Raw genomic sequence first — 16,214 nt, 5'->3', positions numbered from 1 at the left:
TGTTTTGAACTGAAAGTTATCAAGTGTAGTTTTATCTGAATTGAGAACATGCGCACAAAATGCACAGACAGTTGTGGTTGCTGACACTTGGATCTTCAAATACGACTGTGAGGTGAAAGTCTAATACTAGCAGTCTATTAAAAAGACCACTAAAAATAGAAATTGTAAATTGCCAAGGGGCTTACATCAATTCCTTTGGTTTAGATTGCTTATAAAGTTCTGAACATAGTTATAGTTACATAGTTACATAGGGTTGAAAAAAGACCAGTGTCCATCAAGTTCAACCCATCCAAGTAAACCCAGCACACCTAACCCACACCTACCAATCTATACACTCTCACATACATAAACTATAAATACAACCACTAGTACTAACTGTAGATATTAGTATCACAATAGCCTTGGATATTCTGATTGATCAAGAACTCATCCAGGCCCCTCTTAAAGGCATTAACAGAATCTGCCATTACCACATCACTAGGAAGGGCATTCCACAACCTCACTGCCCTCACTGTGAAAAACCACCTACGCTGCTTCAAATGGAAGCTCCGTTCCTCTAATCTAAAGGGGTGACCTCTGGTGCGTTGATTGTTTTTATGGGAAAAAAGAACATCCCCCAACTGCCTATAATCCCCTCTAATGTACTTGTACAGAGTAATCATGTCCCCTAGAGCTGGGCGGTATGACCAAAAATTTATATCACGGTATTTTTCAAAATTATATCGGTATCACGGTATTTGACGGTATATAAATAAAAAATAAATAATAAATATTGGTGGCCCCCCAACCCCCCCAACAACCCCAACAACCCCAGCCCCAGCCACAACCCCCCAGCCCCCCAACCACAACCCCCCCAACCCCAGCCACAACCCCCCAGCCACAACCCCCCCAGCCCCCCCAACCACAACCCCCCCCCACAACCCCCCAGCAGAACTTACCCAACTTGTGGTTCCTCCAGCTCCAGCGATGCGTCCTAGCGACGTCGCGTGCGCGCTGACGTCACATGCGTGCCGACGTCACGTACGCACGGGCGCAACCCGGATGTGATTGGAGAAAAACAGCAGGAGGCGCAGATACCGGTATAGCGGTATGTTTAAAACTCATACCGTTTTTTTTAAAAAAAACGGTATACCGCCCAGCACTACCCCTCGCAAGCGCCTCTTTTCCAGAGAAAACAACCTCAACCTCGACAGTCTCACCTCATAGTTTAAATCTTCCATCCCCTTAACCAGTTTAGTTGCACGTCTCTGCACTTTCTCCAGCTCATTAATATCCCTCTTAAGGACTGGAGCCCAAAACTGCACCGCATACTCAAGGTGAGGCCTTACCAGGGACCTATAAAGGGGCAATATGTTCTCATCCCTTGAGTCAATGCCGTTTTTTATACAAGACAGCACTTTATTTGCTTTAGTAGCCACAGAATGACACTGCCTGGAATTAGACAACTTGTTATCTACAAAAACCCCTAGATCCTTCTCCATTAAGGAAACCCCCAACACACTACCATTCAGTAGATAGTTTGCGTTTATATTATTTCTACCAAAGTGCATAACTTTGCACTTATCAACATTGAACCTCATTTTCCAGTTTGCTGCCCAGTTATCTAATTTTGTCAAATCGCTCTGCAAAGCGGCAGCATCCTGCATGGGACTTATAGTTTTGCACAATTTTGTGTCATCAGCAAAAATAGAAACAGTACTGTCTATGCCCACCTCCAGGTCATTAATAAACAAGTTAAAAAGCAAAGGCCCAAGGACTGACCCCTGCGGTACTCCACTAACCACACTGGTCCAATTAGAAAATGTTCCATTTACAACCACTCTTTGTAATCTATCCTTCAGCCAGTTCTCTATCCAATTACAAATATTATGTTCTAGGCCAATATTCCTTAATTTGATCATTAACCTTCTGTGAGGTACTGTATCAAACGCTTTAGCAAAGTCCAAGTAGATGACATCAACTGCCATTCCAGCATCAAGGTTCCTACTCACCTCCTCATAAAAGGCGACTAAATTAGTCTGGCAAGATCTGTTACGCATAAAACCATGCTGGCACAAACTAATAGTATTGTGAACTGCAATGTATTCAAGTACCCTATCCCTTATTACCCCTTCCAAAAGTTTTCCTACTACTGATGTCAGACTAACAGGCCTATAGTTTTCAGGCTGAGAACGGGATCCCTTTTTAAATAATGGCACCACATTAGCAATCCGCCAGTCTCTCGGCACCATGCCAGACCTCAATGAATCCTGAAAAATTAAGTGAAGAGGTTTGGCAATCACAGCGCTCAGCTCATTTAATACCCTGGGATGAATCCCATCCGGCCCTGGACCTTTGTTTACCTTTACATGTTCAAGTCTCTTTTGAATTTCCTCCCGAGTGACCCATGCGTCAGTAGCTAAATTACTAGAACTGGGCATATTACAAGGGAAGCCTTCATTATCTGGCTATCTGTATAGACAGATGAAAAATAAGAGTTCAAAATTTCAGCTTTTTCCCCGTTCTCATCAACCAACTTACCCCCCCGTGATAATAAAGTTCCCACCCCCAAATAGAAATTGTAAATTGCCAAGGGGCTTACATCAATTCCTTTGGTTTAGATTGCTTATAAAGCTCTGAACATGACAATTTTTGGTTGCAGATAAAGCTTTTTTTTATCACAAATCTGAATATGCAGCTTAAGCTGCCCATTTCATACGATTTTCAGTCGGTTAACGATAAAATCTGCGCTTGTTTTGTGTTTTTGACAGTATCCTTGGGGGACCTACAGTGCATTTCCAGGAAGTCACTGGTGTCTGCCAACTATTTCATGTTCAGAACATCCTCTGATTTGTTATTTTTAGGACTTTATCCTACAATTTCAGTCTGATTGTTTGTTTCAGAATGTTGCATTTAAATGTACAGTCGACATCCAAATGGTCACCAGAAGAAGACTAAAATCTGAACGTGTATGGCCACCTTTAAGGGTTAGGATTGGGTTCAGTATTTGGCCAAATACTTTATGGCAGTGATCCCAAACCAGTAGCTTGTAAGCACTATGTTGCACACCACCCCCTTTGGTGTTGCTCCCAGTGGCCTCAAAGTAGGTGCCCATTTTTACATTTCTGGCTTGGAGGTTTTTGAAGCATTGAGATACAGTTTTACTCCAAGCAGAGCCTCCTGTGGGCTAGCCATCACCATGGGGCTACAAATAGCCAATCACAGCCCTCGTTTTATATCCCCAAAGACCTTTTTTCATTCTTCTGTGGCTTACCAACACTTTTGACATGTGAGTGTGGCTCACAAGACTAAAACTAAACTAAACATCCAGATTCAGAAATAATGCTTTAGAACAGGCTTGGCCAACTGGAGCACCACAGAGCAGATGTGGCCCTACCAGGCATTATTCTGGCCCTCAGCCTTTCCAAGGGCTCCAAAGATATTCTTGTTTAATTGTTTTATATGATATGGCAATGGGCATTATACAGTATATGCCACTACATGGAAGAAGCTGACCAGCAGTAATTTAGCTTATTATCTCCTTCTTGAGATGCCTAGTGACGGTCTCTTTAAAGCTTGGTTCTGTGGCTGGTGCAGATACAAAGATTGATAACCTTACTGTATTGCAGTAGATTGTATAGGGGTGATGTACAGTAGTCAGACAAATGAAGTTGGCTATAAACAGTCAATTTTATGTTCTTTATACACAGGCTAATGAAAAGCATTTAAGATACCATGGAATGCTACATACTCTGTTATATTTGTGTGGAAGAATTCCTGCTGTACAAATGCAGAGCAGTGCAGCCATGACTATTAAGCTTCTGTATTATTATAGTGTCTCTTTCTCCACATTGATCATTTATATGTCTTTATCTTTTTCAAATATTGTGGTTTCAAAATGACCACTTGTTAATGCACTACTTAGTCTAATAGAGATTAATGCTTTCAGTGTCTATCTTGCCTATTGATGAAGACATTGACTATTTTAATTGCTGGTTGATCAAGATGCTGTCTCGCATTGTAGCAGCCAAATGCTTGGCTGGCCTCCTCCTCTGGCCCTGTACATTTACATAGCCGTGAGAGACAATCCTAATGCTTTTTCACTTAACCTTTTTCTCTATGGTTTGTTTCAGGCTATTTTTTGTAATTGAATATGTGAATGGTGGGGATCTGATGTTTCACATGCAGCGCCAAAGGAAGCTTCCCGAGGAGCATGCAAGGTTTGTCTTTGTTATGATATGAAAAAGCCCTTATGTGCTCCTCTCTCTGCATAAAGGAATGCATATACAGTATTGTTTCTAATGTTCTTGTGTTTTTAATGCTCAGTACACAATGACATTGGTGCAATAGACTTTTTTTCTCTCTCCCTGTAGGTTTTATTCTGCAGAAATCAGTCTGGCATTAAACTACCTTCACGAGCGTGGTATTATTTATAGAGATTTAAAGCTAGACAATGTCTTATTGGATTCTGAAGGGCACATAAAACTTACTGACTACGGCATGTGTAAGGTGAGGAATGTTTTATGTTTCCTTTCCACCAGAGGGGCTGTTCAAAGAATGTTCAGCACAAGCTCTATTCACTATTGAACTGTTGTTGAAAAGGGGGCTATACTTTCCTTTTAAGGCCCAAATGTTATTCATGGCTCTTCACACCAATGGGATGAAAGTCTTTCTCAAAATAGGATTGTTGCTACCAAGAAATATTGTATTTGCAGACACTGGGCAAACGGCAGTGACAAGCAGTTTCTATTAAAGCAAATGACAGGCTGCACGGCCAGGTTTAAGTATTTTTCCACCGGGTGAAAAATGCCTTTGTGTGCCGTGAGCCTTATGTTTGAAGAAATGAAAAAAAACATGCTTTTACTGGTCCTTTAAGGCACAATATAACTTTTGAATGTACAATCCATTGGTTTATTGTTCTTACTGTCTATTTGTGTATTTCCACTATTCAGATGAATGCAAAACCCTATCAGTTGTGGTATAATAGAGGTGATCAGGACCCCTATACAAGATACAAGTACTTTTATTACCATCTGAGAAGCATTTTATATGGTTCTCCTTGAACAGTTTAAAATATTTATTGATCCAGGAGCAAACAGATCTAATTGCTTTTCATCAGGAATGATAATTTTTCCCTTGTGAAACATCATTTGCAAATGCTACACAGGGACATCATTTTCCTGATTGCTGCATTCTGGATCGATATAAATGAGCATATAACTCAGATTCCAAAAGCTTCTCACTGTCTTCATTTGATTATGTTCAGTGGAGTCAGCCATAATCCCTTGTTTCAGAGACAGCATGGAATAAATAAGCACATAAACAAGTGTGTGTGTGTATACTTTTATATGTAAACCTCCTCCGTCTGCTTGATACCTTCCTCAGAGTCCAGAGACTAAAAAGTAATAAGCATTGTAAGAGAGTGTGCGTGAAATATAGTAAAATATAGTGGACAAATATTGGATGTTTAAATGGGTGCTTGAATTAAATTTGTCTGAAAATCACTGGTCTAGAGAATGTTTTCAAAGGCATACTACAACCCTATGCAAAGGCCTGTGCATATTTTTATCCTTTATTTGCTTTTGTGGCAAAAAAAAAAGAAACATTGTTAGTGGTAAACGTCAACTAAGGTTTTACTGTTACAGGTCTGTCTACTCCTTCCTGCGTATAGTACTATCGGATTTGTTATTTGGTATATATAGTGAAATTTCTATAAATTGATTTTCTTTTCATGTGTTTGTGTGAAGGAGGGGTTGAGGCCTGGAGATACAACTAGTACATTCTGTGGCACTCCAAATTATATCGCTCCTGAGATCCTACGAGGAGAGGATTATGGTAAGCTTTCTAATCTTCAGAAAATAGCCATTCATAACCAAAATACACTGTAAGTAAATGTTAGTTTTGAATTGGTCTTGTTCCTTAGATGCGCATCTTGTGGTGGTCCTGCTACTTTCTGCATTAGAACTGCATGTAAATCAATAGTAATTGGTTTACATCTGGATGGTCACACATTGCAGATTCCATATAGTATACATATAATGTACTACTACTCTTTATGTTGTCATTCTGCTGTATTATTTATATATTTATCTGCCATGGTAAAATGTAATTTTAGTGATGCTGAAAGCAATGTCTAATCAATAGGTTTGTATAAATTATATTGCAGAGGGTTATTAAAATGGAGCAGGTTAATGCCAGACCAGGCTGTTTCTCAGCCTGCATTTAAACACTGTCTTTGTTTGCACTGGGAGTACACACACTAAGTGAAATTTTGGTGTGAAAAAGTAAGGGTATTATTTTCATGCTGAAATTCACTCTCTGTCTATACTTGGGCCGATGCAGTGCCTGTCAATACAGACAGAGGAGTGAGTGCAGCCGTCACATCTGACATAAGCCTTAGGGCAAAAACAGACGAGGAGATTAGTCACCCGCAATAACCATAAGTGACTGATCTTCTGCGAGCATACACGTTGTTTTGGCTTTGCGAAGTAGCCCAAAATTGCCTATCACAGAAACTTCCAGGGCTACTTTGGAAAGAAGCTGTGATGTGTATGTTTCCCCACTGGTGATTTGCATTTTAGTGAGCGTTTTATTTTGCCAGTGAGAAGGAAACATGGGACATTTTGTTGCCTGCACTAACCATGATTTACTGCAGCTGACAAAACCTCCTGTGTGTCATTGCCAAACGATAGAATCACAGGCCAAATGGTTTAATTACTATGGCAGGCATACAGGCCATTGGGGTGAGGACCGCATCAATGAGCTGATAGGATTTTCAAACCTGTCCAATAAACACTGGTCAGGTAGAACCATCAGTGGGCACCATACATGGACTAATAAGTTGCACAGTTGGTTTGTCTGCAAGTTTTATTGGCTCATGTATGGCCACCTTTATTCTCACAGATCAGCTCTTCTCTTGCATTTTTATGCCTGAAAATCTACCTATCTCTTCACAGAGCTGTCACAGATCCCCTCAAAAAACCTCCTGTTAACATTACTTCAGGCTTTTAAGCTATTAACAGGATTAATTAGTAGAGTGACTGAGCTAAGAAAGATAAGCCATGCAAAGCAAGCAACTCCCCAACAACTGTAACATTTTACTAGCAGAAAACTGCCCAGTACTTATTAAAAAATACATTCTAGCAAAGTCATATTTTGGCATAACATAGTTTCTAAAAGGATACATCTGTTTAAATGACATGATTTTCAAATATATCCTTTCACCTCTGCTAGTCCTAACGAACTGATATTCAACTTTGTACATTGAAATGTTTTCTCTATTTTGACTTACTGCTAATAGCTCCTAGGGTTTTAGGTAGAAGTGTGTGTGCTTCGGGGAGATAAGTTCCAGTCAGTAAGATTACACCAAATAAGCATGTTATTAGCACTGATTCACAGCAGCCTAGGAAAGAACTACTAACACTGTGATAAGGAAAGTGCCACACTGACTGTTTTATTACAAGGCCAGGTTAGAGCCAGATAAAGAGATCTGTAGATGGGAGTCTTATTGATTGCTTTTCCACGTGTTAAGGTTTCAGCGTTGATTGGTGGGCTCTTGGGGTCTTGATGTTTGAGATGATGGCCGGAAGGTCACCTTTTGATATCGTTGGAAGCTCAGACAATCCAGACCAAAACACAGAAGATTTTCTTTTCCAAGGTAAGAATCCAGCATTCTAATAAATCTGAATGCATTTAATGGTCTTATATTCTATGTGTGGAGTCATAAATAAAAGCCATTTGAACTACTATAAATGTAATATAAATGTCTCTGCTGCTAATGAGCATATCATCAAATCTGTCTAGATGCAAGATTGGTGCACTTAAAACACATAATAAACAACCTTCAGACAGTTTAGATTTTTATACCACTTTCCTGAAGAAGCCTTGATCATTTTAATGTATTCAAATAATTTTAAATGTAGAAAACACTAGGGCTCACTTAGGTGGGGAAATATTCAACAGGTTAGCAAATACCCACTGGCTGCTGTAGGTTACTAATGCACTTTTACCCCCTGATTGTATATCAGCCCCCATTTTTCTATATGTGAATTCACAATATGAGAGAAAATATATATATGCAAATTAAAATATATGATAGCAGTACAATGATATGTATACTAGTAAACACTAGCTGGCCACAGATGGGCTGATATTGGCTGCCAGGTTGGCACCTTATGTGAGGGTGAAATATTACAGCCTGGATGACAAATAACTGGCAAGTTAAAAAGTATGTTTAAGTAAGTATTAAGTTGCTGACCAAATATGCATGCAGCTTTTTTGCCAATAAGCTTCTTTGGTCCCTGTTTTGATCCAAACAGCAGATCTATTCATGTATGTCTAGGTTAATCCTTAAAGCTAGGACATGAAATGTGTTGCCCATGTGACATGGTTGTGCCTATTGTATAGTATTCAGGTAGTGGTATATATTTTGTACTGCAGAACAAAAGCCCATAGCCAGTTTTGCTTTTATAAGTATTGGCATTTTATGCATTATGTGTAAATTCTGCATTCCATACAACAACAATTTAATACCCAGGGTTCTTAATAGAAACCCCAGTTTGTGGACAACTATAGCTTAAAAAGTATGTTATGTGTTATGTTATGGGGTTTTGGACTTAAATACTTGCCCAAGGCCACCACAACCCATTAGCAGCTAAGATCTGTGCTTCTGAAGATGCTCTGCTTCAGCTCTTGGTCGCTGATCCACAGCATATGCTCTAGGCTGCTGTCGGTTACATGATCTCATAACATACTGCATATATACAATTTAAAATCCATAATACAAAACTAAGTAAAGTAGTTAATTCGAACATTAGTAGCCGCATAGAAAATAATAGCTATGATCTATTAGCATTAGCTCTCTTTTGAGGTCTGTTAGGGTTGACCTACAACACCTTGGATAGATTTATCTGTCCCACAAAATTGTGTCATGTAACTGCACCTTACACCACCAGATTTTGTGGGATGCTACAAAATCCTGACCCTATAACCTGATCAGATAAAGGTGCAGAATCATCAAAATTGATATTTTGATATCAATCAGATTGATCAGAGTTCACCACAGAAAACGTCATCCACTTTCTATTCATTCCTATTGGATTTTTAGAAGCATATTTATCAAATGGTGAACTCCATTTACTTATAAATAAATACACTTCTAAAAATCCTTTCGAAAGAATAGAAAGTAGGCACATTTGTCTGTGGTTAACTCTAATCTCACATTTTAATAAATATGCCACTTTGACTTTTGTCTCTCATTAAAATCCACTGACTGTTGGATGAAGCAACACTGTTAGCTTTATCTTGTTTAATGAAAACACAGCATGAAACCTTCTCTTCCCGCAGTTGTCATATGGCAAATCTCTCATATAGCTTCTAGATCAGATTTCAATAGCTCTGAAATTCCTAAATACTTTCTTACACTGCATTTAAAATGACTAGGAAATTCTAAGACCCTTTGTTTTGTGCAAGGTGGCTATCCATGCTCGAACAAATTTTTTTTGTGTATGGCCAGCTTTAACATGGGTACATTAGATTGTTTGGAAAGGGGGCCCAGGTGATGGCCCATATCATTTGGCCTTTAGGGGGTTGTACCATATCAATAGCACTCCTTGCCAAAACACACCTTGATATCCGTGTTCTTTTTTTGGCAATTTTTGTTATTTTTTTCTACAGCAATTATCCTGTTCTATATATATATATATATATATATAGCCACCTTTTGTTGCAATTACAGCTTCAAGTCACTTTGGATAAGTCTCTGAGTAATGCTTTGTTTCATTTATAGTCATTCTGGAAAAGCAAATCCGTATTCCAAGGTCGCTTTCAGTAAAGGCTGCAAGTGTTTTAAAAAGCTTTCTTAACAAGGTGAGTTGTTTTGTCTTATTGGGATAGATAATTCTGCCCAAGTAGCCAGGCTACTTGCTACTTGGGCAGAATTATCTACTTCAGTGCTGTCCAACTGGCGGCCCGCGAACCCCCACCTGTCTGGCTGCTTTGATGGCTTACCTTTGTGTAAGATTTAAATGGTATCAGTACTGAGATTAACTGCCCCCTGCATGGTTCTCACCTCAAATTCAGGCTGTAAATCCCCCCTGTATTGTTTAAACATGTAATCCCCTGTGTTTTTCACAACTTTTAGTTTCTGCATTGTTCACCCCCTGCAGTGTTCACACCTCAGGCTCAGGCTGTAAGCACCCACATTGTTCACCTGTTCACACCTCAGACATTGTATGTAGTGCCTGGACTATGCTGCCTGTGTATATGGCACACACAGACATCATAGGGTAGGCATAGTATGGCATATAGGCAGCATAGGGCAGGGAAGGTATGGCACACACAGGCAGCATAGGGTAGGCAGAGTATGGCACACACAGGCAGCATAAGGGAGGCAGAGTATGGCACACACAGGCAGCATAGGGTAAGCAGAGTATGGCACACACAGGCAGCATAAGGAAGGCAGAGTACGGCACACACAGGCAGCATAGGGTAGGCAGAGTATGGCACACAAAAGCAGCATAAGGGAGGCACACACAGGCAGCATAAGGGAGGTAGAGTATGGCATACACAGGCAGCATAGGGTAGGCAGAGTATGGCACACACAGGCAGCATAAGGGAGGCACAGTGCTGCCTGTGTGTGCCATACTCTGCTTACCCTATGCTGCCTGTGAGAGGTGAACCTGGCATGGGTTTGTTCTGGGAGTTTGTTAGTAGTTGGAAACAGCCATTAAATGGTCCCTAAGGTGTGTAATTATGTTGCTGGGGGTTGCTGTGCTATCCACAGGGGAGGAGGAGGCATATGGATTTAAGGGTGTGTCTTAATGACATAATATGACATAATATAATTCTTTCATATATGAATAACTGTTGATATCCCCACAGTGAGGACCAAGCATTTGGGTTTTTGCTGCACTACCACCATTGTGATAAAATGGGTGTGGTTTGAAGTGGGTGTGGTTCAAAAAAGGGGAGTGGTCAAAACTGGCTTCCATTAGCGGCCCTCCACCATGTATGCTAGAGAAATTCCGGCCCTCGCACTGCAGAAGTTGGACAGCACTGATCTACTTGCATATAAACATATACATCATGTATTTACAGCATATATCATGTATTTTGATATCATGTATTTTGAATCATATTAGGATCCAAAGGATCGCCTTGGCTGTCACCCTCAGACAGGATTTGCAGATATCCAGGGACATCAGTTTTTCCGCAATGTAGACTGGGATCTTGTAAGTTACATTTTTGGTTTAAAAGATTGGTTATAAATAAATATATAGGGAATAACGCACCCCTTGTTGTAAATTATAAGGATATTATAAGTTACCAGTAAGTTCCATGACCACATAAAAGCATGAATTCTAATATCCTCATATTTTACAACAGGGATATATTATTCTTTATCATGTGCAAGTTTCAGGGAGTCATACGGATGACATTGCTAAGCACTGTTTTTAAGAATATTATACACAATAGTAATGACTATTCAGTAAATTATATACTGGAACCAACCCACCTGGCCGGCCCATCACACATCACTATTGACTACACAACCCAGGTTATGGCTTTGCACAATAAAGAGCGAGGGCAGAAAAAAAGGACACAGACTAATAGCAAATAAGAAGAGAGAAAGGAAACAAACTTTAAGAACTGAAATCAGGCAAAGGAAAGATGCACAAGAGGTGTAGGAAGGAAAAGGCATGACAAAGTAACAAGGAAACTTAATAAAGGAATGTCTGTAAAAAGCAGAACATAGCAATAGTTGCCCAAAAGGGATAAGAAGCTGAAGACAAGGAAAATGAAAATGCAGGAAAAAGAAATAATAATAATAATCAACTAAATGGTCTATGGCACCCAAGGTGACTTTTTGAGAAGATGTTTTTTTGCTTTTTTTGCCACATGTAGCTTAGGTAGTGTATTCTTGGCAAGCTGAAAAACGTTTCCCAAGAATATACTACGTATGCTTCAAAATCCTGTGCCTGCACCCGATAGCTCGGGTTCAGGCACATGTAGCCGATATCCGCCAATATATTTTGACTTCATATTGGCGGATATCGTCTACTTGTGCCTGCACCCGAGTGTATCCAATGCTTTTGGGCACAGGTAAGAGGATTTTTAAACGTAGGCTCATATATACCAAAGGGTTTTTCAGCTTGCCGAGAATGCATTTTATTTACTCTCTGCAATTTGTACTGGAGCAAGGTGTCAGCTCTGTTATAATCCTACATAGGAAATAAAGAGATTGGAATGAAGCCAAGGGAGTGTTTCACTTTACCATTTAGATGCTCATTGCTTACATTTTAACATTTTCACACAGTTCCCATTACATTAGAATTGGAGACAGCAGTTATTTCAGCACATTTTGTAAAAAGTATTTTTTAGTGCCTTAAACATCCCAAAAACGCTGCGTCCCATAGTCATAAACGAGTCAAGGGATAGGAAGAAACCAGAACTGGAAAAAAGAGGAAAAGATACGAAAGGATAATGGAATCTGAAAATATAAGAGCAAAATATACAAAGTGCATCAGAGAATACAGAAAAGTTTATAAACTCAGTTTTTAAAGGAACAGTAACACCACAAAATGAAAGTGTTTTAAAGTAATTCAAATATAATTTACTGTTGCCCTGCACTGGAAAAACTGGGGTGTTTGCTCCAGGAACATTACTACAGTTTATATAAATAAGATGCTGTGTAGCCCCGGGGCAGCCATTCAAGCTGGAAAAAGAAGAAAAGCCACAGGTTACATAGCAGATAACAGACACCATTGTATTCTACAGAGTTTAACTGTTATCTGCTATACAACCTGTGCCTTTTCTCCTTTTGAATGACCGCCCCCATGGCTACACAGCAGGGTATTTCTATAAATTGTAGTAATGTTTCTGAAACAAACACACAACTTTTACCAGTGCAGGGCAACAGTACACTATAGTTTAATTTCTTTGATATATTTTCATTTTTTGGTGTTACTGTTCCTTTAACTCAAAAATGAAAAGAACAAATAAATGAATTATGAATAAACCTGCATAAAAATAATATTTAATTAACAAATTGTCTGGGTAAAAAGGCTATATTAACTAGTTTAGTCTAATTACTTTTAGGGGAAGAATTAATTCCACTCACAGGACTTAACCTCATTTATTTCTGCCAAACAACAGTCTAGTCTTGCTAACTGAAAATCCAGGTTTATAGCAGAGTCTGAGATTAGCACTAAAATACTATTGATCCTCTGTCTGATTGCGCAGGGCAGTCTATTGTCTGGAACTGTACTGAGCCTGTAATACAATTATAATGCTTGGGGGAGATATAAGGGGGGTGAGATAGGTTAACTAAAGCATGAAAAATGATATTCTTTTAAAATTTGTAAATTCTATGCAAAGTTTTTATGCAGAACAGAATAATATGCAATCTATAAAATGAATACATGATTATGGTAAAAATGGTATTGCATTGCCCTGTGGTCTTCTCTCCCAATCTTTACAAAGCAGCTATCCCTGGTACATTGTTGGTGCCTGCTCTCCTAGTATGTGATGTTCAGATTGTAAGGTCCAAAAATAAAGCTTGGGACAGGAGCCATTAATTAATTAACCTGTATATACCTAGCCTGTTCTTTGAATGCAATTATTTTATGTTTTCAGATGGAGCAAAAACAGGTGGTGCCTCCATTTAAGCCCAATATATCGGGGGAATTTGGTTTGGATAACTTTGATGCTCAGTTCACTAATGAACCAGTGCAGCTTACCCCTGATGATGAGTAAGTGATATATGTCATTGGATTTATTGCTATTTCTCTGGGAGTTTATTCTAAAGGAACACTTGACAGTATTATGATCTTTTTTGGGGATTTTACTCTATATCCTTTGGTAATAGGTTTTGCAACAAAAGAGCTATGAAGGGCACACCCACATACATCAGCCAAAGGGGATTTTAACATAATTAACCAGCGCTGCGGAATATGTTGGCGCTTTATAAATAAATGTTAATAATAATAATAACCTATATTTTAGTGTGACCGTAAGAATTACTATGATAATACAAGTGGTAGATATTAGTTGCTAGCCAAATGGGATCTTGGCATATTTTAAAAACTCTTTTAACTACTCATAACTAAGTTGTAAATCATTTCACTAATGCATTTTACACTATATAACCAAAAGTATCCTGACATCAGCCTGTCCAACGTCAAGTTGTTCTTCCCTTTACTGCAAAAATAGTCTTTACCCTTTAACCGTCAGGGCAAGCTTTCTAGTTGTTGGTGGGACTTCCATTTATATTTAAAAGGCTGGGTATCGATGTTGAGGATTGGTGCTTGGCCCGCAGGTGGTATAATTCATCAAAGCAATTCTGTATGGACCTTATCTTATGCATGGGGCCTTAAACAGGAAGAGGGCCTTCCCCAGACTGCTGCCACAAAGTAGGAAACAAGAAAATATTAAAAATGTCATTATTATCTTTAGTGGCCCCTGTGTCACCAATAATGGGTGTGGCTTATATTGCCAATCCCAATAATTCGAGGGGTGTCCACATGCCTTTGCCCATAAAGGGTACCTGTTTTGTGGCTACTTGACCTGCAGGGCAGGTAATAATAGGTAAAACAGGTGTCTGTCATATTTGTGCAAGTTACTCTTGAAATTCTGCTAGGTTTTAATATACAAATTTGTCAGTTGGTTGCTTGCTTATATCATCAATTTTCTTTCAGTAGTCTGATGCTTATAAGCATAGTTTCCCTTGCAAATTACCTTTACACCATAATAAACGGATAATACTAATAAGACAGAACAAGGCATTGCCTTTTTTCAGCTGATCTTGCAGACACCCTGCTTAGTGTTCTAACTGTATAACACATCTAGAGCCTGTAGCTCATTATAGTGATTTGTTTTTGTTTTAACAGGGATGTGGTGAGGAAGATTGACCAGTCAGAGTTTGAAGGCTTTGAATATATCAACCCACTACTGATGTCTGCTGAAGAATGTGTATAATTTATAGGACAGCTCCGCAGGACACATCAGCCTCGGCTGGCTCTGTCTCTCTTCTGCAGGGACAACTACTGTGTGAATATTATCCTGGAAAGCACAATCTGCAGTATTGCTGTACCGCTGTGTGCTAATGTATATCAGCTATTTAAAGCTCTGGATCGGTAAAATGGGATATGTTTATTGTACGAACAGAAAAAAAAAAAAAAGAGACATCTCCGGGTTCGTGGAATCCTTTTATCTGCTAGTCGCACACTATCATCTGCCGAGGATCCTGATCGCCCGGGAATTGAAAATGTGCTGGGTTTTTTTTTTTCTCTCCAATCTTGCACTTCCAAGAATACGATAAACCATTTGCTTCCCCATTCACACCTTTCACTGTTGATAGAAATAGTCTAGTAGAATCTTGCCTACAAAAAAAATATATATATATATATATATATATATATATATATATATATATATATATATATATATATATATATATATATATATATATATATTTATATATATATATATATATATATATATATATATATATATATATATATATATATTTATTTCTGGTAAATAGAGAATAGAGAGTTCATTAGAATATTAATCAAAAGATGTTTTTTATTGTTTTAAGCATTCCATTTGTAGTGCATTTCACTAGCTGATAAGAGTTCCTATAATCCAAATAGAAAGCTACTGTGCATGTTCATTACTGTGCATGGATAGTGCCGTTTACCTTGCAAACCCTGTTGCTCTGTTATAAGATTATAATTTCAGCTGATATAATTCAATCACAGACTGGCTACCGACGCCCAAAAAAAATATATTTTTTCCCTGGCTTTTATATTAATGCATATGGACTGTTGTTATGGTGCTGTATCCAAGTTTCTGCCCATGTAAGCAAAATGCATATTTTGCAGAAGCCTTTACACTGTGTCTAATTAATAATTACTGCATATTCCGCTGTTTACTATCTAAATTCAGTTTCACATCTGCTTCATGGGATTAAGAGATGATAGATATAACTTATTCATAACCGTTTGCCTGATGTAGAAGAGCATTGTTATGGATGTTATAGAATGTACTTCGTAAGAAAACACTCTTAATGTGCAAGATATTAATGGACTGTCTTTCTGAGTATCAGCTGGCTGTCTCCCTTCAGTATGCCAGTCAAAATACAGGATCAACATTTCACATTGCTCCTGTGGTTTGACTGACATAATAAATGGTGTAAGCTCCCCTAGCAGAGGTGTCATGCAATGTTTTCGTTT

General features: G+C 38.7%; 1 protein-coding gene across 1 annotated transcript in view; it reads left to right on the top strand.

Moving 5' to 3' along the window:
* Positions 1-15,160, top strand: part of prkci (protein kinase C iota) — a gene marked incomplete at both ends in the record, with an annotated part of 43,650 nt that extends 28,490 nt beyond the window's left edge. Inside the window, 8 exon segments of the mRNA NM_001012689.1 lie at positions 4,113-4,199; positions 4,353-4,488; positions 5,727-5,814; positions 7,511-7,636; positions 9,767-9,846; positions 11,121-11,210; positions 13,615-13,730; positions 14,868-15,160. Coding sequence (NP_001012707.1) covers positions 4,113-4,199; positions 4,353-4,488; positions 5,727-5,814; positions 7,511-7,636; positions 9,767-9,846; positions 11,121-11,210; positions 13,615-13,730; positions 14,868-14,955 — 811 coding nt within the window.
* Positions 15,161-16,214: the final 1,054 nt, after the last annotated feature.

The sequence above is a fragment of the Xenopus tropicalis genome, chromosome 5, assembly GCF_000004195.4.
Source record: "Xenopus tropicalis strain Nigerian chromosome 5, UCB_Xtro_10.0, whole genome shotgun sequence".
Classification (NCBI taxonomy): domain Eukaryota; kingdom Metazoa; phylum Chordata; class Amphibia; order Anura; family Pipidae; genus Xenopus; species Xenopus tropicalis.
This window is presented reverse-complemented; position numbering and strand designations above follow the sequence as displayed.